The sequence below is a fragment of the Ostrinia nubilalis genome, chromosome 29 (genome assembly GCF_963855985.1).
Source record: "Ostrinia nubilalis chromosome 29, ilOstNubi1.1, whole genome shotgun sequence".
Classification (NCBI taxonomy): Eukaryota; Metazoa; Arthropoda; class Insecta; order Lepidoptera; family Crambidae; genus Ostrinia; species Ostrinia nubilalis.
In genome coordinates this window covers 7,483,910-7,506,388 of record NC_087116.1, presented here as the reverse complement: position 1 = coordinate 7,506,388, position 22,479 = coordinate 7,483,910, and the positions used below count along the sequence as shown (strand labels likewise).

The 22,479-nt window shown below is 37.1% G+C and overlaps 1 protein-coding gene and 1 long non-coding RNA gene across 2 annotated transcripts in view; one reads left to right on the top strand and one right to left on the bottom strand.

Moving 5' to 3' along the window:
• Window positions 1–22,479, top strand: part of LOC135085624 (protein son of sevenless) — an 86,244-nt gene that overhangs the window by 12,139 nt on the left and 51,626 nt on the right. The window contains exons 10-13 of the mRNA XM_063980400.1: window positions 10,975–11,009; window positions 12,064–12,128; window positions 12,715–12,845; window positions 14,369–14,469. Of these exons, the coding sequence (XP_063836470.1) occupies window positions 10,975–11,009; window positions 12,064–12,128; window positions 12,715–12,845; window positions 14,369–14,469 (332 nt within the window). The remainder of the gene's footprint in view (window positions 1–10,974; window positions 11,010–12,063; window positions 12,129–12,714; window positions 12,846–14,368; window positions 14,470–22,479) is intronic.
• On the bottom strand, window positions 20,056–20,708 carry LOC135085820 (uncharacterized). The gene is made up of 2 exons (XR_010260226.1): window positions 20,510–20,708; window positions 20,056–20,334 (listed from the first exon to the last, which is right to left on the bottom strand). It is a non-coding gene; the product is annotated as an uncharacterized LOC135085820 (long non-coding RNA).

The window sequence follows — 22,479 nt, the reverse complement described above, 5'->3', positions numbered from 1 at the left end:
AATGTTAACGGACTCGTTAACTTACGTTAAATTATCCTAAGTCCGTTATTCGTTAATCCAGTACTTACTATTTACCAAAAAGATACAGCAGGCACGCTGAAAAACGCTAGAAAAACGCGTTCTGACAAGTACGTTCGGGCTTTCAGAACTTCCAGAACCCAAAACAACAGTTTTTGTAACCAGATCACTAACGACACCATGTTAGTATGTGTGGGACAATTCTTGCAACTGAATTTAACACCAGTTCAGATCCATCACAAGCATCCCATGATATAGTCAGAGACTAGATCCAGCATGTGCACCACTTTCACTTTTGTCGATTATTTTGCGCTTAAAACGGCCTCTACGTGTTGGATCTGTATCCCCACGCCTTATAAAGCCTTATAAAGGACCGGGCAACTTTTGACCCGTGAGCTTCAAAGCGTACAAACATAATAATAATAATAATGACGTTTATTTCAAACAATTTTACAGTTCATAGTGGTTAGTAGGATACAATTTATAATCTTAAAAGTAATGTTAGTAAAGTCAGGCCTGTTCATCTCCGCGAGTTCACATCGAAAACAAAACACGCACGATAGCCCACCTACAGGAGGCGATTCGACAAGGCGTCACATACGAGATAAGAGCGAGCATTGACACACGCACCACGCACGCGTACTCTTGTATTATGGAAAAAAATAAAAAAATACTGTGCAGTATTTTACTGCCTAAATAATAATAAAAACACACAATGTACTTTTTTAAGTTGCCTGAAGACACTGAGAGGTAAATAAGTGGTTATTGTTATTCATGATAATTCATGCAAATTCATGTATTTCTTCCGACATTTTCCGCGATTTGGCACTTCACGTCACACATTAGTTTGCCGAAGTTCGCCGAGCCAGCTACTGTCAATTATTATAGGTGTCAAACAGGATAGGGTCTTTGCGCTGGTTTTCGTCCAACTATCGGAGTTGCCAACTTTGTGATCTTAAAATACCCTTACATAAATGTATCATATTATTTTATGTCGTTCGAGTGCTCATAAAGGCAGTCAACTAAAGTCCATACTGCAACGCACACACAATCCGCACCGTAACGTAAACGCTTTGCCTCGCCGATGACAGTGAGCGAAAGGCAATGACAGCTCGCAAAACACTGACGTATATCAATGTCTCATGGACTTGGCGTAACTTTAAAATAATCGTACTCGGTACATTACGCACACATTTACACGCATTATAAATACATACACGATTTAAGAAAACAACATGGCCGCAATATAGGCTGACAGGTATTTGTGTGTGTGTGTGTGTGCGTGTAGTTGTCAGCTGATTGCCTATAAATATGTTGTTTTCTTAAATCTTGTATGTAGGTACCTACTCGGCACAAGTCAGGTAGTTAGTGACGTCACATGAAAATGTTGCCAGAATGAGTACTGACCAAACATTATCTATTTCTTTTTTTTATACATCACCAGGGGTAAGTTAGAAAGAGATAAACAGCTGTTTGTCATTAATTTGTCGAATTTTTGTATAGATCTATATTTCCTCTCCACTATTACCTCCATGCCTCAAAAGGCGATACGTTGTTGATCCCTTTCCGAGTTGATTTGCCTGCTATATGACCTGAGCTATGCTTTAAAAAAATGACCCTTAGTCATCTAAGATTTAGTTTTGTATGAAGAAGTTTAATAAACACTTAAAATTGTGTTTATAATGCTATCAATTAGACATACGTGCCAAAAACTTTTCCTGTCAGCACGTTTTTTTACTAGCGCGATGATTTCTGCAATGTACCGGTGACCGGTGTAAGGCCGCGCATTTACGTAATTTTTTGGAACTCACTACTTTTTAAATTACATTTTCATTTAGGTAGAACTGTTGCTTAGGCATTAAAGATTGCAACAAAACTAGCGCGGGATGGCTACTGCCTTCTGTGAATACAATACTTTGTATTCAAATTTTACGCATGTGTTTATGGCAGCTCAGTGAAATGGACGAAAACCGAAGTTAGATAGAAAACCAGCACAATGACCCTACTTTCAAAAATTAATATTGTGATTTTATAAATCACTTAAACAACTTTATATTAATTTGCGGTACGAAGTACGCCGGGACAGCTCGTAAAACAAATTCATTATTTACATATTACTAATTTATCAACTTTGTTCATTGTTAGTTCATTAGTTGTTCGTGTTTCGTTTGGGTTAGACCAAGAGCCGAATGCAAAAAATAAATGTTACTTAATTATATTAATCCTACAAAAAACGGACGGACGTGTGCAAGTCTAATAGCCAGCCATATACTTGGTTAACTCATTTTAAAAAGTGCACAAAAACTTTCTATGTTCAGACAGACTATATGACGAATCTATAAGGGTTCCGTTTTAAGGGAACCCTAAATACCGTATTAAAATCTGTTGCATAGTTTTAAAGATCTAAGCATACATAGGGACAGACAGACAGGAATGCGACTTTTTTTTATAATTATTACGTAGTGATGATGGGCATATAGACCAAATAAAGACATTTTGATTTAAGGGGGGGACATCGTAAGAGCCATTCACATTTTTATCAGAAAGTTAATAAATTAATATATTTAGGTTTTTGAAATCTAAAACAGCCAGGAAATCAAAGAGGCAAACATGATACCTTTGTGATTTTATAGGAATTTTATTGTAAAACACGGTCATATTAAACTTTTATAAAAAAATCCAGAGGTAAATGTTTTTTTTTCGAGAAAAATTTTTTCTAATCGTGTTTTCGAAAATATCATCCCATCACACATACGTTCTGTAATACATAATATTGAAAACAGTGCGAAATATCGTCAATTGCAGTTTTCACATACTAAGGGCCCATAATGAAATTAGTATAATGTTTGTTTATGTAATAAAATTTGGTTTGAAATACCTACTGAATTGAATTTTTATTTCTTACTAGCTTTTTGGCTTCGCCCACGTGAAATAAATTGTCACAGTTATGTGTGTTATAAAATATTTAGGTGCTAGCTCTTACACTATATAACTGGCGGCCGCATGTAGCTGCGCGTTGCCGCGAAGAGCAGTGAATGCAAGTGTGGTGCGCTAGATGGCGACACAGTAGTTTCTTGTAGCAGTCAGCCCTATGGCATCAAGACAGTACCGATCACTGACGTATGTCAACAAAACGGTGCTCGACTCTTAAGACAAGCTAAATTACACCATATTGTTGATGACATTGAGCATACATTTTTTTGAATACCTTCGCGAAGAAAAACTTCTGTACGTAGTACTTATTATTATTCTGTGGTAAAGTGTTTGGTTTTCTAATAATTGTAGGCATTTTGAAAGCCGCCGAGTGTGACTATGCCACAAGTGTCTTCTCACATAATCACCCTCCGCACCCAACATCTCCACATAGGTGATGTGTATCTGTCAGCCACCGTTTTCAGTTGTATGTAACGTTTTGACGTTTAACGAAGTTAATTTTTTTATTAACGGTTTAACGATTAACGAAGTTATCTATTTGATTAACGGTGCCCAGCTATGCATTCAGATTACGCAGCAAGTAAACTAATTGAATTTTCGCTATTCAATCACATACCACAGATAATATAATACTAGTACAGATGCATCATCCCATACTCGAAATGTGGCCGACCTAAGTCTTGAAACTGCTCGGGCCCGCTTGGTTTCCTAGTGGTGATAACAGATCGCGCTAGTGTGCCGCAGCGGACTTGACCGTCCCGCGGTTCGCGACCCGCTAATGCTTTCTATTCTAGCAACTTGAGCGGAGTATTTATTTGGCGTGTTATGTCAAAAGATGGCGCTAAAGGCAATAAGTTTACTGCTTTATTTATGAAGGCATGTTACTAGGCAAAAAACAGATTAGAGACGCTATTGAAAATTTCGACATGGTATAATAATGTCCAAGTAGCACAATGATCACAGCCGACGCTCCATATCCAGCACCGTGGGTTCGTATCCCGCTACAAATTATCATCATAAAACTCTAATTTGTTTTATTTTATTAGGTATATAAAACAGGACAATATCGAAACATGCAGTAATAAAGGTAGATATCAATAAATAACTTATTTTTTCCATAAAAATATTCAGAAATAATTATTATGTAAAAAAAAACATAACCCTCCTTCTGGAGCAGTCAAGTAAATATCAAATGAACTGTTCGTAAAAAATACAAAATCCAGTTTTAGTTTTTCGTACTCGTATCGTAGTTTATTCAAAAATATGCCTACATTTTAATCGACTTGCACATACAGGTTTAAGATTTAGGATTATCTGTGATTTAGGTTTAGGTTTTTTGTTGCATTCGTTTACGCGTCACTCGCGATAATAATAGCACCTACCTATTTATTTACGAGTAATAATACCGTGCTGGCACCTAAGATGTTTTTAGCTGGCACAAAATATACCTAGGTGGCAAAATATTATTTACCTACTTATTTAATTATTATTTTAATGATGTTTTATTCCTTCTCTCTCTCTATTTATCGTCGCCGAACACGTAGAATTTCGTCCAATGACACCATGCTACCCATCCTTATCACTCGCGCGTAATTGTATTGCTGTCGCGCTCGCTCACTCACTGTGACGGCCCGTCCCCGTCGTACGGGCTCGGCGACCGGACTATAGCATCATTTTCGATTCACTTACACGTGCTGCGTGAATGGCTGGCATGCATACCTACTAAGTATATTGACGTCACTGGGATCGGGAGTAGCCCCAATGGATGGGTACCTGCCTACCAAGCTTGTTTTCATTTAGCGCGCGACACTGGTCTTTTTAAATAAGTAGGTAGATTAGATTAATAATTCATAAATTAATCGTGTGCGTTACATCAGCGACATGGTGACGCTGGTCGGGATGTGCTTATGTGGAGGGGTTGGTGCCTTGTATCCTGTAAATGTGTCGAGGAGTCTACCATTTGTGCCCGGTAAGGTTGCGGAGTACCTACTTAATTGGTGAAAATGGGATTCCGCTGCGGTGATGCTTGAAAACGTTACTGCAGCAGCGACATGATTATTGCCTATTAGCCTTGGCCAGATTTAAGGTGTTTGTATTTGTGCCTTTCCATGGTCAAGCAGCGACGTTTGAGCCCCCCGTGGTTTTGAAAGGTTGCGGGTGCCGCTGCGGTAACGTTTTGGGGATTTCCATTTCTTCGAACGACTTTATTTATTTATTTACTTATTTAAGGCTCACAATACAAGTTACAGTCATATTTAGGCACAAATAATAATACATAAGATTAATCTAAACCGCAACTCTTAACTCTTACTTAACATGATGTCGTGTGCACAGAATGAATTGAAAATTATGAAATAAAGAGTGTAAATAGTGTTAGTTTAACTCATTTTATGCTAAGTATTTAATGTTATTAAGTGTTATTAAAGTTTACAAAGGACAACTTGACTTTATATTCAGGATATCTCTTCTGAATTTGTACAACTTAGAATAGAATAGTTATAACCAATGAAGAGTGTTCAGTGACAGTGTCATTAAAAGTCTGCACATTCTGGTTATAGGGTTGTAAAAAGAGGTATTGTTTTTATAGATTTGGAGCGAAAATATTTTTTTGGTAGGGTTTCGGGATTTGTAGCGAGTGTTATAATTAAGAAGGGAAAGAAGATTAGGTGAATCAAGTTCAGAATGCAAAATCTTATGCAGACAGACAAGTTCAAGACATTCACGTCTGGAGGCCAGAGACGTCATTTTGAAGCGCTGCAGTCTTGCCCTGTATGACTTATATTCGCGACCCAAACCCAATCTGAAGCAAAGAATATTCAGAAAATTTCTTTGGTCTCCCTCAATTCGGTCTGAGTGTACCTACATTGTAGAATGGCGACCAGATGACAGAACCATAATCTAAGATGCTTCTGATCAGTGAGTAGTATAGGCATATAAGGGTAGATTGGTTCTTGAAGACCCTTGTAAAACGTGTGACAATATGGTCGTAATGACAACGAAATGAAAGACCATCGTCAAAGTACACCCCCAGGTCTCTGACGATGACACTTGAATGAAACTTGATGGACAGATGCGATTTTTTGTTGGTAGGTGGCATGTGATTGGTGCCAATGGGTGCCATAGTAATTATTCCAAAAAAAAATAACGCATGGCATATGAATTAGATGGGTTACTGTGAAAATCAAAAATACCTTCTAGCTCTTAAACCGGATAAAAAGGGCGCTCTGTGATTGCAGTGACAGATGTCAGAAAATTTTGAATACCTATGCCTAATTTTCGATGAAATAAATCATTTTACAACTGAAAATGGCTTACTTATTTCGAGCCTCAAATAAGGCAATATTTAAGAAGATAACTGCTTTTTATGGTAATCAATCTGCAGTGGTTTTATATTCAAATACATGCATACTGAATTTTTACTTTCTACGCCTTGTAATTAATCTACAGTATTTTTGCGCACGGGTTATGCATAGTTTATTTTTAAGAAAGAAAGAAAGAAAGAAAAAATATTTTTTCATTGCTTTAATAGGTAGAAATAAGAATAACAATAATTTTTTTTTCTGAATTTGCTTTTATGTGTAAAAATATTAAAAATTATATAAATGAATGTAAATGATGGACAGATTTTTGCAGTAAAAAGTGGTTTTGATTTCTTTCAAACAAAAAATATTTTTTTAAAATCGGTTTTTGTTTGACAGACAAATCGGTAAACATTTATAAAAAAATTGATCAGACAAATATAGAATATTATCCCTTTCTATTGAAGACGCTAAATAACCTTATTAACTGAAGTATAAGTTGGTCCTTAATTTCACACTAAAACTTTTCTTCGTAAGTACCTACCTTAACGTTAAACATGGTACGGCTTACGATTTAAAGAGATTGGCTTGGTTGTTTGGGCACAAATGTCGCTGCTTGACCATGGAAAGGCACAAATATAAGCTACATATTGAGAAAATTTAATCTGGCTAAGGCTAATGGGTAAAAATCATGTGGCTGCAGTAACGTTTTCAAGCATTACTGCAACGGAATCTTATTTTCTTCAATTATTCCAAAATCTTATTGGGCAAAAATGCTAAATTCTCGGCACATTTACAGGATTTAAGGCTCTACCTTTTTCATGACATAAGCATCTTGATCAGTGTCACCATATCGTCGCTTGCCTCTCTAACTGACGTAACTGACATTTTGCAAAATTTTCAGGCGATTAGATAGATCGATTCGTCTTGCAATTGAAATTAATTAAGATGGTGTAGATAACTCAGTTTCGAAAAAAATGTCAGATACGTCAGTTAGAGAGGCAAGCGACGATATCTCTGAGGTAACGCACACGAATGAATCTGCATTTTGATTTTAATTAAGTGAAATAAAACCTGATGCAGACTGACATGTATTTGGGAGAGAACTTGCTTAAGGATAATCACCTACTGCCTACCGTAACATTCGCTGCCTGCCGCTCGCGCACCCTGCTTCTACTTTCAATGACGCCAATCCAATGGGCCGCGCGGTCGCGTCTCGGCGTGGCCAGCTAGTAGGTAGGTAAATTATGATGCGTCGCCGCAGAGTAGCATAGCGTAGCCGGCTATGGAGCGTGCGAGTTTTGTGGTGCGAGTGAGACAGCAAAGCTCTCACTTTGTTTATGTTTTGGCCGAATTTAATAATTAATTAACAATGGGTTCACTTTAATAGGTACTAGGCTAGGTTAAGATTTTTTTTTATTTGCTATACACATCTTAAAATAAATTAAATGAGTAAAAAAAAACATTAACTGCACCTCTGCACTGCACCGCACTTACCAACAGCTCTCTGCGTGGCTGAAAGGTTGACTGGCGGATAAATAATGCTCTTAACATTATGAACAAAAGGTGGACCTTAACAAAAACATTATTATGGGCAATACAGTTTATAACCGACTACACCAGAAAAAGGGTTATGTTTTTCCAGTGTATGTAGGTCTTTAGATTAAGATTCGTCTTAATTATTATTGTGAGTGACACTGGGTAGGTTATCATAATTGGAAGGAAAACAATCGAACCTTTTATAGCCACGATAGCCGAACGGTGAAGGGGTCGGAGTGGCCGACTCGAGATTCGAGGAACGCGGGTTCGAATCCTACCGCCGCTCGACTATTGTGGTGAGCCCACTCGTAACACAAGATCATTTAGTTTAACACGAGGGGCTAATGGGACTATTAGTAATATTTGGAATACAAATTGCTAATAATCTTAAAAAAAAAAGAAAAAAAATTGTCGATTTTAGGCACCACAATGTTAGACAAATTATAGCCAATTTGTGTTTCTTTCATTTTTATTTGAATGTAGATGGTTTTTTTTGCATTTTACAAGAAATATGACAATTAATAAAAATAATAATTTGTTGCAAAAACCAAACCTATTTTAGTATTTTTATAAGTGACGAAATAAAACAGCAGCGATGAGCGCCATCTATTACATCATTTGTAACTAAATGCTACTTCAAAAACGATTGTTTAAGACTTCAGTTTTTACTAAAGATAAAATTTTATTATATGAAGAAATATTGTTTATTTGAATCATTCACTGTGTTTAAATGAACAAATTAATGTGTAAAACATTTTTTTATTATAGTTTACTGAGCATTAGTGACTTTTTACAAACGTCTTCAGAAATTCGATACTTATGTCGCCATCTAGTGAGATTGATTTGGAATGATTCAAGATTTATAGGCATCGGGTTCCCGTGCACATACTCACGATGGCAACCGAAATCGCCCGAATTGATCTGCCCTTAGACGAGTGGCAAAATCTGACATTCTATTCGAACGAATTCGATTTTCGAAAAGTGTGACTTGTCTAGTCTACTAGACCTACTGATCGCGTTCGAAGCACCTGTGCAGCGCTAAACTCGTTACGACATGCAACATGACAATGGGACAACTATCCGGCCGCCGGATATCCGGCTATCCGGCCTAGCAGCTCGCCGGATATCCGGTATCCGGTATCCGGCCAAACAACTATCCGTTTCATCTCTAATTTATACTAGCTCCGGTCATGTGATATTTACTAGCTCCAGTGGCGCCGCACACGGACGATAGAGAAAGCTTCAAGGAGGTACGTCATTTGATACTGTCACGTGATATTTACTAGCTCCCGTCATGTGATATTTACTAGCGCCGCACACGAGAGAAAGCTTCAAGCAGGTACGTCATGTGATATTTACTAGTTCTGGTCACGTGATATACTGCGGTAGCCCACGTGCTGTTATACCACAAGTACTTTATGTACTTGTAGTAAGTGATGGTCAGTCATGTGATACCTGTCACGTGATATTTATGTCAAATACCTCCCGAAACTGGTGCTAGCGCCGGTTGCCCACGTGTTATTATACCACAAATACGTGCTGGCGTTGCTACAAGTGGCGCCGCATACGGACGACAGAGAAAGCTTTAAGCAGGTACGTCATGTGATATTTATACTAGCTCCGGTCACGTGATATTTAATAGCGCCGCACACGGACGAGAGAAAGCTTCAAACAGGTACGTCACGTGATATTTATACTAGCTCTGGTCACGTGGTATTTACTAGCTCCGGTCACGTGATATTTACCATGTGATTTAGATGACAGAGAGTGCTTCAAGCAGGTACGTCACGTGATATTTATACTAGCTCCGGTCATGTGATATTTACTAGCCCCAGTGGCTCACGTGCTGTTATACAACAAGTACTTTGTGTACTTGTAGTAAGTAATGGTCAGTCATATGATACCTTCCAAAACCATATACCATAATAGTACGAGAGCCCACGACCAAAATTTTTGTCTCATAGCAATACGGCCAAAACCGCATCAAATCGATAGATACGATTATCCTGAACTCGAAAATACCAATATCAGACATTTTCCGCGTAGCGTTTGATCTGACCGAATTTTCAAAATTGTCAAAGAATTTTACCGAACTGCATCATAGCAATATGTCTGATTTGCAGACTGTAGTTGAATGATAGTTCTGAGATACCGGAAACATATTTTTCAGACGTTAGTGGTGTAGCGCAAACCCGTAAAATCACTTAAAAAAATTAAAAATGAGACAAATAAAATGTCTCATAGCAATACGTCTGAAAATATTTTTTATTAGTAAATTTTGGTTATTTGATGCGAACAAAACAATTTTCAGACGAAAATGTGAACGCATTAAATTTTGAGACCGTTTTGAAAATGTTAACAAATTTTACCGATCGGTATCATAGCAATATGTCTGAAAATTGTTGGACATGATAAAATAAGTTGTCCACATGTGCAAAAAATTTATATCAGACAAATTAAGTGTAGCACCTTCTCTATCAGACAACTTTTCGATACTCAGATATCATTTAAAAATCGTATTGAGGCATCTTGAATTTTCTGTTACAAACTAATGAATATGTTGCGACCCTGAATTTATTACATGATAATTAACAAAGAATTTACCCGAAACCGTAACATTGAAGTTGAAGGACTGAAATAAATCGCACAAAAGGAAACTGGGATGAAGTTGAATGCTACACTTAAAGTGTCTGAAAACAGGTTTTTGGTAATCATGGCAGCAATACGAAAAGTAGAAATTTTTTTTTATCCGTATTGCTATGATACCGGTCGGCTAAATTTGTTGACATTTTCAAAAATGCGCTCAGGCTATATGCTACGCGCAAAATGTCTGAAAACAAACTTTTTCGTAATACAATTATAAAATCTATGTACATTTTCACTATCAGACGTATTGCTATAATACCGACTGTCTTTTTTTTTTTGACACAGCAGAAATGGCCTCCCACGCAGTTGCTACACTTTCGACCGTTACTACACACCTAGTCGGGTTCAGAATCATACAATCTAACGATTTTATAGGGTTTTAGCCGTATTGCTATGAGACATGGTTTTGGTCGTGGGCTCTCGTACTAAAGTACGTGCTGGCGTTGTTACAAGTGGCGCCGCATACGGACGATAGAGAAAGCTTCAAGCAGGTGCGTCACGTGATATTTACTAGTTACAGTCACGTGATATTTAATAGCGCCGCACACGGACGACAGAGAGAGCTTCAAACAGGTACGTCACGTGATATTTACTAGTTACAGTCATGTGATATATACTAGTTCCGGTCACGTGATATTTATTATTTACTAGCTCCAGTGGCCCACGTGCTGTTATAACATTACTTCGTGTACTTGTAGTAAGTAATAATGGTCAGTCATATGATACCTACCAAAACTGGTGCTAGCGCTGGTGGCCCACGTATTATTATACCATAAGTACGTTCTGGCGTTGTTACAAGTGGCGCCGCACACGGACGATAGAGAAAGCTTTAAGCAGGTACGTGATGTGATATTTACTAGTTACAGTCACGTGATATTTAATAGCGCCGGGCACGGACGAGAGAAAGCTTCAATCAGGTACGTCATGTGATATTTACTAGTTACAGTCACGTGATATTTACTAGCTCCGGTCACGATATTTACCATGTGATTTAGATGACAGAGAGTGCTTCAAGCAGGTACGTCACGTGATACCTGGCACGTGATATTTATACTAGCTCCGGTCATGTGATATTTACTAGCTCCAGTGGCGCCACACACGGATGACAGAGAGCTTCAAGCAGGTGCGTCATGTGATATTTACTAGCTCCAGTGGCCCACGTGCTGTTATAACATTACTTCGTGTACTTGTAGTAAGTAATGGTCAGTCATGTGATACCTGTCACGTGATATTTGTGTGAAATATCACGTGACAGGTATCACATGACCTACTACCTCCCGAAACTGGTGCTAGCGCCGGTAGCCCACGTGTACCATAAGTACGTTCTGGCGTTGCTACAAGTGGCGCCGCATACGGACGATAGAGAGAGCTTCAAACAGATGCGTCACGTGATATTTACTAGCTCCGGTCACGTGATATTTACTAGTTCCGGTCACGTGATATTTACTAGCTCCGATCACGTAATATTTACTAGCTCCTGTGACGTACTGTCACATACGTCACGTGATATTTACTAGCTCTTGTGACGTACTGTCGCATAAGTCACATGATATTTATGCTAATTGTGTTCTGGGTTAATAAAGTTAAAATATTTACATATTTAAATATATTTTTTTATCTTTTTCAGGTGGAATGCAACTTACATCCAATAAAGAAATTACTACTAAAAGCATTAGAAAATGGACCAAAATTGTAAGTAAATTAGAACTATCCGTTTAATTATTATCATTGCTTAAGGGCAGATTTTTCAATCGTTAGTTAACTTTTATCTGAAGAATAAATGTGTCATTTTGACATATTTTCCATACAAAAACTGACAATAATGTCAATTTTATTCTTCAGTTGAAAGTTATTCGAGGGTTGAAAAATCAGCCCTAAAGCGTTAACTATTCTAAAATGATTTATCTACTGTTTCTTATATAATAAAAACATTCTAAACTCGTATGCAAAAACTCTAGCTTAACACAGTTTGTAGACCTGTTTTGGAAGTCATTTATGTCTTCAGCATAAGGTTAAAAGAGACTTCGAACCACATTCACGTGAATTACCATCAGTACCACTCTACTCTAGACTGCGTCTCACTTAACATCAGGTGTGATCGCGGTCAAATACATGCTTTGAAAGATTTGATTGTTTGTATTGAATATGCTCCAAAACTACTGGACCGATTTAAATAATTCTTTCACCATTAAAATTCTACATTATTTCTGATAAGCATAGGGGGTACGAAGTTCGCCGGGTCAGCTAGTTCTAATATAAATATAATCTTTTTTCGCAGAGACACAACACTTCGTATGGCAACACGGGCGAGACGACAATTAGCCATAGAGAAGTGCAACGAATTAGCGCGAATTGTGGACAACTGGGATGCGAGGGATATAGGACAGTGCTGCAACGAGTTTATTAGAGGTACGTGCTTGGTGGACGGACGACCTTGATGTAATATAGCGAGCGACGCGTCACATGGGACAACTGGGACGCGAGAGACATCAGACAGTGCTGCAACGAGTTTATTAGAGGTACGTGCTCGATGGACGGACGACCGCTGCCATAGAGAAGTGCAACGAACTCGCGCGAATTGTGGACAACTGGGACGCGAGAGACATTGGACAGTGCTGCAACGAGTTTATTAGAGGTACGTGCTTGATGGACGGACGACCGCTGCCATAGAGATATGCAACGAACTCGCGCGAATTGTGGACAACTGGGACGCGCGAGACATTGGACAGTGCTGCAACGAGTTTATTAGAGGTACGTGCTTGATGGACGGACGACCGCTGCCATAGAGAAGTGCAACGAACTCGCGCGAATTGTGGACAACTGGGACGCGCGAGACATTGGACAGTGCTGCAACGAGTTTATTAGAGGTACGTGCTTGATGGACGGACGACCGCTGCCATAGAGAAGTGCAACGAACTCGCGCGAATCGTGGACAACTGGGACGCGAGAGACATCGGACAGTGCTGCAACGAGTTTATTAGAGGTACGTGCTTGATGGACGGACGACCTCGATGTAATATAGCGAGCGATGCTTCATATGGGAAAACTGGGATGCGCGGGACATAGGACAGTGCTGCAACGAGTTTATCAGAGGTACGTGCTTGATGGACGGACGACCGCAATATAATATAGCGAGCGACGCTTCATATGGGACAACTGGGACGCGCGGGACATAGGACAGTGCTGCAACGACTTTATCAGAGGTACGTGCTTGATGGACGGACGACCTCGATGTAATATAGCGAGGGTCGCTTCGGATGGGACAACTGGGACGCGAGAGACATCGGACAGTGCTGCAACGAGTTTATCAGAGGTACGTGCTTGATGGACGGACGACCTCGATATAATATAGCGAGCGATGCATCGCATTGGACAACTGGGATGCGAGTGACACGGGATATAGGACAGTGCTGCAACGAGTTTATTAGAGGTACGTGCTTGATGGACAGACGAACTCGATGTAATATAGCGAGGGTCGCTTCGGATGGGACAACTGGGACGCGAGAGACATCGGACAGTGCTGCAACGAGTTTATCAGAGGTACGTGCTTGATGGACGGACGACCTCGATATAATATAGCGAGCGACGTTTCATATGGGACAACTGGGACGCTAAACTGTCATTGAACCCGCAACGAAATTAACCAAGAAGACAAATTATAAGTAACTAGCTTTCCGCCCGCGGCTTTGCCCGCGTGGAATTTTGTCTGTCACAGAAAAACTTTATCGCGCGCGTCCCTGTTTCAAAAACCGGGATAAAAACTATCCTATGTTCTTTCCCGGGACTCAAACTATCTCTATGCCAAATTTCATCAAAATCGGTTGCGAGGTTTAAGCGGGAAAGCGTAACAGACAGACAGAGTTACTTTCGCATTTATAATATTAGTTGGGATTGTAAATACTAACATAAAATGTATTATTATTTTTCCACAGAGGACACGCTATCAAAAATCGGTCCGGGCAAGCGGATAGCGGAGCGGAGAGCGTACCTCTTCGACGGACTACTACTACTATGCAAACCCGTTACGAGTCTGGTAAGTAAATAGTTTAGTTGCTCATTCGGTTATCTATTTATTGTTGAAATTATGAAGTCTTAATGTTTCGTCCAACAGAAGACGAGGTACGAACCGACTCTTGAAAGATTAGCCACATTGGATGCGGTCTGCAGTCAGGTCAAAGTTTTGTATTGATGCTAAAGTCCGGCCGCCGAGCAGATAGAATTTTGTCCAATGACCCCAAGCTACCCATCCTTATCGCTCGCGTGTAATTATACAGTGTGAGTCACGTTAAAGTGTACATATGAAAATAGATGAAACTAGACCTATTTTTATCGACAAAAAAGAGGTCAAAAAAAATTTGAGATTTTTTTTAAATTTTTTATAGAATTTTTTTTCTTCCAATTGCTTCTTGAAAAGAAAACGTAATAACTTTTAAACTAAGCGGTATATCCTGATAAAATAAAAACAGTAATAATGCTAAATAACAGGCAATACTAAAACAATACATAAAATACACAAAAAATGCCAACAAATAATAAAAAACGATACTTTTAGAAAAAAATCTGCTTAAAAATTCGTATTTTTTTGGTAATTTGATAAATTTCTCTAAAAAATGCCCCTATAACAGATGGTTTTTATTACTTTTTATTATTCTCTATCGTATTACTTTTGTAAAACTAAAAATCGCATGTCTCTATCCCTATCACAACATTTGCTATGATCGTTTGAACAAAGGCCTGCCACCACATTTTTCTCCGCTACAGGTAGAGACAATTTTAATTTTAACTCAAATGCTTATTTTACTTCGAAATCTTTTGTTTTTATTGAAAATCTAACTTGTCTTTATCAAAATTACAAATCTAGAGTCACTTTCAGTTTCGTTGTTAACGAAGCGTTGAATGGCGCGCCCGGAGAGGCTTAGTTCAAACGATCATTGCAAACGTTGTGATAGGGATAGAGACATGCGATTTTTGGTTTTACAAAAGTAATACGATAGAGAATAATAAAAAGTAATAAAAACCACCTGTTATAGGGGCATTTTTTGGAGAAATTTATCAAATAACCAAAAAAATACGAATTTTTAAGCAGATTTTTTTTCAAAAAGTATCATTTTTTATTATTTGTTGGCATTTTCTAGGTATTTCATGTATTTTTTTAGTATCGCCTGTTATTTAGAATTATTACTGATTTTATTTTATCAGGATATACCGCTTAGCTTAAAAGTTATTACGTTTTCTTTACAATAAGTAATTGGAAGAAAAAAAATTCTATAAAAAATTAAAAAAAAATCTCAAAAAATTTTTGACCTCTTTTTTATCGATAAAAATAGATCTAGTTTCATATATTTTCATATGTACACTTTAACGTGACTCACACTGTATTGCTGTCGCGACTGTGCTACGGGCGGCCGCAGTGAGTGTGCGAGCGATAAGGATGGGTAGCTTGGAGTCATTGGACGAAATTATATGTGCTCGGGGACCGGACTATATCTAACCATGCGAGCACGAGCTAAGAATTAACTGCACCGCCTACAGATAGCCTTGTCACGACCTCTGACGAGATTTTCTTGGTCACTTTGACCTGACCGCAGATCGCAGACGCATCCTGTTTGGTAAATCCTTTATCCTAAGTCTAACTCTCACTGACAACAAGATTGAAATTTGAATGTTCTGCGGATGTTTATATCCACACTTCGGAGAATGTGCGAAGGAATTATACGACCTAATTCCACCAGCCCCCTTCCATCGCCGGGGAACCAGACGCAGGTTATTAGCGTACCATCCCTACATTGTCGACATTCCACCAGCTCGCACTAAGCGTTTCGACGACTCCTTTATAATGCGAACAGCTAGGGACTGGAATTCGCTGCCTGCTGCTGTCTTTCCCCGAACACTATAATCCGGGCGTTTTCAAGGCGAGAGTGAATAGGCTCTTACAGGGCAGATAATGTACCATCCTAGACTGCATCTCACTTAAGAGCGTTTACGCGAAGCGCGGCGTTTCAAGGGGCATCATTGGAAATGATTCGCGCGCGGCGTTTTTTAAGGCGATTAGAGTCCTCAATGACCTTGGGCGTTTGACCTTCACGCCGCGCGAAACACCCGCGCACCCCGCACGAAAACTCTGATTTGACACCGATCAAAATTACACGGGCATAGGTAGATACAGAATAGAAGCTCTTTTTTCATGACATTACTGCCTATTATTTTAAACTTGAATTGATGAACCTTGATGTCGGTGTCATTTAACTCAGGCGTAAAGGTATTTAATAAAAATAACACAATCCATGAACATTTTGTACGGGATATTTTTATTTTTTATTTTTTCGCAAGTTTTCTAATGTTTTTGTCGGTTCAGCCGTTCTCGAAATTTGAACATGTAATAGGGTAAACCACCCAATCATTGGCACTCTACCAATTTATTGGCATGCTCCAGTATTTTAAGAAAATTAAGATTCTTTGTAGCCAAACCTTATATTTTTTAGTAGAAATTGAAGAGTAATATCATTTATAACTCAACTGGCTACACACGTTTTTTATTTTTTCAAACATTGCGGCGTTTCAACCATTTGTTTGACAAACCGGTACCTGCGCGAAAAAAACAATCGAAATATTCGTTTTTTACTAAGGTAAGAGCTATCATAATCTTTAAAAAAAATGCAAATCTATTTTGTTGTTCTTATACATAATCATTTTGTCTTATTATTGAATATATTAACTGCCTTTTTAAAACATTATTTTATAATTTAACCGCCAACTTTTAGTTATTTGTAGTGTGCCAACATTTGGTATGCGTAAAATCTGTTTACCCATTTTATTGGCACACATGCCAATAAAAGGGTATTTAAAATAATTTGAGTTTATTAAAAATTATACCTTGTTTGTCTCAAAATTGAGTTTAAATGGCATTTAAAATATTTTCTAACGTTTTGGATATACCAATCCAAATGTTGGCCCACTGCCAATTATATAAAATCCATTTATTGGCACGGGTGTCAAACATTGGTTAAAAAGGTGCCAATAAAAAATATTATCTTTTTAGCCACTTTCAAAGCCTTTTCAAAGTCTTATTCCACTAATCCCCGTTGACAATCCCTGTCAACGGGATTAGTGAACTTTTTGTTCATAATTCCCTGTTAACGCCAATGGAGTTTATAATGGGGATTAATTAACTAAAAAGTTAATTAATCCCCAGTAGGTACGTTAAAAATAAAATACTAATGTAAGAATCAGGTACCTTCTATTTATTATTGGATAAGAACTCACTTATTATTTTTATTATCAAATTAAATTAAATTTAAGACTGATTACAATACTTAAAAAAATTAACACTTACCTGATAACCAAAAGCACTATGGATATTAAATAGTTATTCCCCATTCATCATTTAAAAGAAGATGGAAAGTATTACATACAAATTTGGCCCAAAATGTAACAAGATAAAAATGGTGTAAATTAATAGCTTTGTAATCAGGCTTCAATTTAATTTAATTTGATTATAAAAATAATCAATAAGTGAGTTGTTATCCAATAATAAATAGAAGGTACATGTTTCTTACATTAGTATTTTATTTTTTAACGTAGTTTTCTGAATAAAGAAAAATAAAATAAAGTAATGGGGATTAATGAACTTTTTAGTTCATTAATTCCCATTATAAGCTCCATTGACGTTAGCGGGGATTAATGAATAAAAAGTTCACTAATCCCCGTCAACGGGGATTAGCTATAGGATAAGCCTGTGAAAGGCTTTGAAGGTGGTGCCACGGTCTACTATAATTCAGATTGAAACATCCTGATCATCGCTCTAAGACCGGTCCGTTCACAGTTTTAACTGACGAGGAAGAACAGCTTTTTGTTGACTGGATAAAATAAAAATCAGTAGCAAAAAAGGATTTCCGAAGAGAAAAGAAGATTTGATAAAAGTGGTTATGGAAAGTTTAAAACCATATTTAAATATAAGCGTTTGAACTGATATGGTATGTTCCTATACAAAAAAAATGTTACCTTTCTTTAAACAAAGGATTTTATTTTGTTTATTTCTATCATGAATCTCTTTAAAACCTCTACATAAGACCTAGCAGCTATTTTTCAGTCTTGCGAGAACAGTGCCAATAATAGGTTATTATCACTGCCAATAAAAGGTTTGGCTATGCCAACAACTGGTATTTTGAGGTATTTTTTTAAAAGGTACACTATATTGAATAAATGATTTAATTTATTAATGATAAGTACTTTATAATATTCTGCAAAGATTAAAAGACCAATATAAATGTTTTTATCTTTGATAAAACATATTTTTACATGTAAATTTTACCGGTTTTGTGAAGTAGCTGCTTAAAGTGCCAATAATTGGGTGGTTTACCCTATGTAAGTAACTTCGGGTGGAATATTGCAAGCTGAATTTGTTAGACCAACTTCCTGACGACAACTGTAGGTATTGGAACACATAGTAGTATTGTCTATGGTTTAAAAAAGCAAATGTTTCTTCTTTTGTCTATTGTCATTCTCTTTGTGTCACTTATGAAGAATAAACTGAAAATGTGTTTAATCTCGTCTTTTTATTAGAAATCCTTCAACAACTGATTGAGTTAAAATTTTGGATATACATGTAATTCGGATGACAATGCAATATTGTGATGACATGGAGTCGATCTGATGAGCAACTCCGGGATTAAACGATTCCATCGAGTTTAGGCTCGTTTGATTTGTATTTATTTATTTATATAAATATAAGTAAGTAATATTATGTAAGTATATGAGCTACTTTAAAAATCACGACTACCTACCTACTTCAATTCTCAAAGGCAAACAGGGTCTGATGATGGAGCTGGAATGTGGCCGTAGGAATAGGCTAGTTTCTTAAAAAAACACTTAGTCCGTCAATTACACTATCAAAAAATATTGGACACGGGATATTTTTATTTGTCAACAAACAAGTAATTACGAAGTTATGATGCGATGAAATTCCGCGTGACGTCATAAATCGCAACAATTTTAAGCACGCCTTAACGTCATGGGCCTCTTCTGAACTTTGGCGCGCTTTATCTCTTTAAATTTTCATAAGTTTAAAAAAGTGAAAAATACATACTTCAGTGGCAATGTCACCGGAAAATAACAAGACTCGTAAGTTGATCAATTTTCTAGGTAGTTGATCAACTCTCGGAAAATAATAAACGGCATTTGAAATGTACTATTTAACGTATGTATTTTAGTAAGTTGATTAATTTACGGCGTCTTGCCGTTAAATCATCCGACAAAGGCAAGGTGCACGTTGATTGGTTAAAAGACTCCCGTGCTTTTATACCGCTCCCCGCCACCCGGCCGCCGCCATTACCGGTTTAAACGTAAACAAATCTATCTATTTTCTTTATTTACAGTAGTAAAATTAGCAATTGTTGTTTTGTGTGGTAATAATTCTCATTATTCGCTGGGTGCGAAGTACTAGGTGGGGGGGACATAATCTATCGCAGCGCTCATGGTGGTCAAAAGTAGAAATAATGTAAGCTCTGTCATCAGATGTATCTGTCAATGGCAAAGCGATTCTACATAATACATTTTAATATCATTAATTAATCGCATGAAAAGGGTCCTACTGGGAACTTAAATAAAAGAGTGGACTGTATTTCGATAGGGCTGTTTTAATAGCCGTTTACAATTTGGAAATAACTAAACTATACAACGTGGTAGTACAAAAATGAGTCACAGTAGTTGTTGTGCACAGATGTTTGCCTTATGATGAGAGCGTGAATTATTGAACTCTGCCCTTGTTTTGTTCTTAATTCTTCTACATCTCGGACTTGTCCAGCCAATACCAACAACTTTCCTTTAAATACGGTTTGTGGTTGGAATTTGATATTGTAACTCTCACAAACCCGGTCTTCAAAACGATACTCATTTCGATCTGAAAACGATATTTAATTTATTACTAGCGATACAGAAACATTTAAATATATTTACTGTTATATAATGAAACCGTTAAAGTAGCTTTTTCTTTTTGTTTTACTGTAAAACTACAACTATAAATGAAGTAAACAAATCCTGACACAATCAAAATTAAACACACTTTTTGGACTTACCTCATTTGATTTGAATGACCAAAATGATTTCAAAACCTTTTTTCCACCCAAATCGTGGTATCACAACAATTTATTAGTTGAAAATATTTGTTATTTTTTCATTTCGATATTTTTTCACAAATATACGACCTAAATGTCAATGTGACAGAACCCACAAAGTTGTGGACGCTAGTTGGCGCTGTAATCGTGCACGGAGCCAATAGGTAACGCGTCATTTTATTTATGATGAGTGAAATGGAGTCTGTAGTGGTAGAAATAAACAAACTTACTTATTATTAATATAACTTACAATAATAAAACTTTGAGCTCCAATATATTTTTTTAAACATTTTTCATTTATTTAACTATATAGCATAGACGAACTTTAATATCCCTATCTCTAAAATGTAAATATTAAAACAACATAATCTAAGTGTCTGTCGACCAATCAGAGAAAAGTGTATTAAGTGACGGATAATAGTGTACCGTCAAATAGTACACTGGGCAACGATTGGCCCATTTGTGGATGATTTTACTTGTAGCAATATAGTTAATTATTAAATTACGGCTAGGTACCGTAAGTTGACCAATTAGCTAGAATTCGATGCGTTAAATAGTACATTTCAACTGCCGTTTGTTATTTTCCGAGAGTTGATCAACTTCCTAGAAAATTGATCAACTTACGAGTCTTGTTATTTTCCGGTGACAGCAACAACAACTAAAGGCATGAAATAAATTAATTTTCACCAAAAATTAAAACCAACTCTAAAACGAATCACCAAAAGGTAGGCTGTCACCGACTCCGAAAATTTCAATCATGATATAACGGGCATTTGTAATCAGTATCCACATTTTTTAATAAGCTCTATAGAACAATTTATCAATACCACTTTATCTTATTTTTTTTAACTGTGGTATTTTCGCGAAGAAACATATTGAAAATCTAATTCTAAATGGCCCATTTGCGCCGAGCCTAAGTATGAAAAATATAAATTGTTTTCTTCACGTAAATCGATTAAGTTACTGATTCTGACTCGCTCCTAGTTTGGATACTGATTGCAAAGGCCTAGTAAATAAGTAACGGAATATATTTTCAACTTTTACTTTCTAGTGCCGTTTTTTTTGGAGTCGATTTTTTACACTAATAGATTCTATTTAGGTAGATAATAGCGTCCGAGCATGACTTAATTCAATCGTATCGTCTGACTAAACGTGCTCTATGAACAACTCTGACATAAAAACTATTGTCAAACAAAGACTAGGTTGCACCATCTTATTTTAAATTTGACAAAAGTCAAAAATCTGTCGAACTCCATACAAAAAAACATCGGTTATCGCCAAAGCTACGGTCAAAGTTAGGTCACGTCAGGTGGTGCAACTCAGCCAAAGAAAAAATTCATTTTGATCGCTAATGTCAGTTTGCAGCGAGTGACACAACCTCCCCGTCTGAAGGCCAGCGGCCGACTGCCGCCCGCACCCCGCGAAGGCCCCCTCAACAGCAAAACGTTCGGAATTTATCAAAAGTAACATTTATGAATGAAAGTAATGTTCGATTGAAAAACGCAACGTGTCATTTAAAGATTAAAGAATTCCTAATCTATTCGTGCAAAAATCTTTTAAATTAACATAGCCGTTTTGGAGGAGTAGGGAATTTAAGTAAAAAATCGATGTCCCGTATTTATTTTTTTAATCCAAAACAAAGAGACGTAGCGAAAATTCAAACGTCACAAATGTAGTCCTTGAACTGTTGTATAACATATATTTTTTTCAACTATTTCTGTCCAGCAGTAAAAGAGGAGTAGGCTTTACAAAATGCCCATTTGACGCGGATTGAGGACTCTAATCGCCTTAATAGTTTTCAAATGTTTATAGCAAAACAATAACAATGAATTAAATATCGTTTCAAAGTAAATATTTTAAAGAAGATGTTGTTTTATTATATTAAGCTATTTTTATGTTGAATAAAGGAAGGATATTGGTGAAAAAATCAC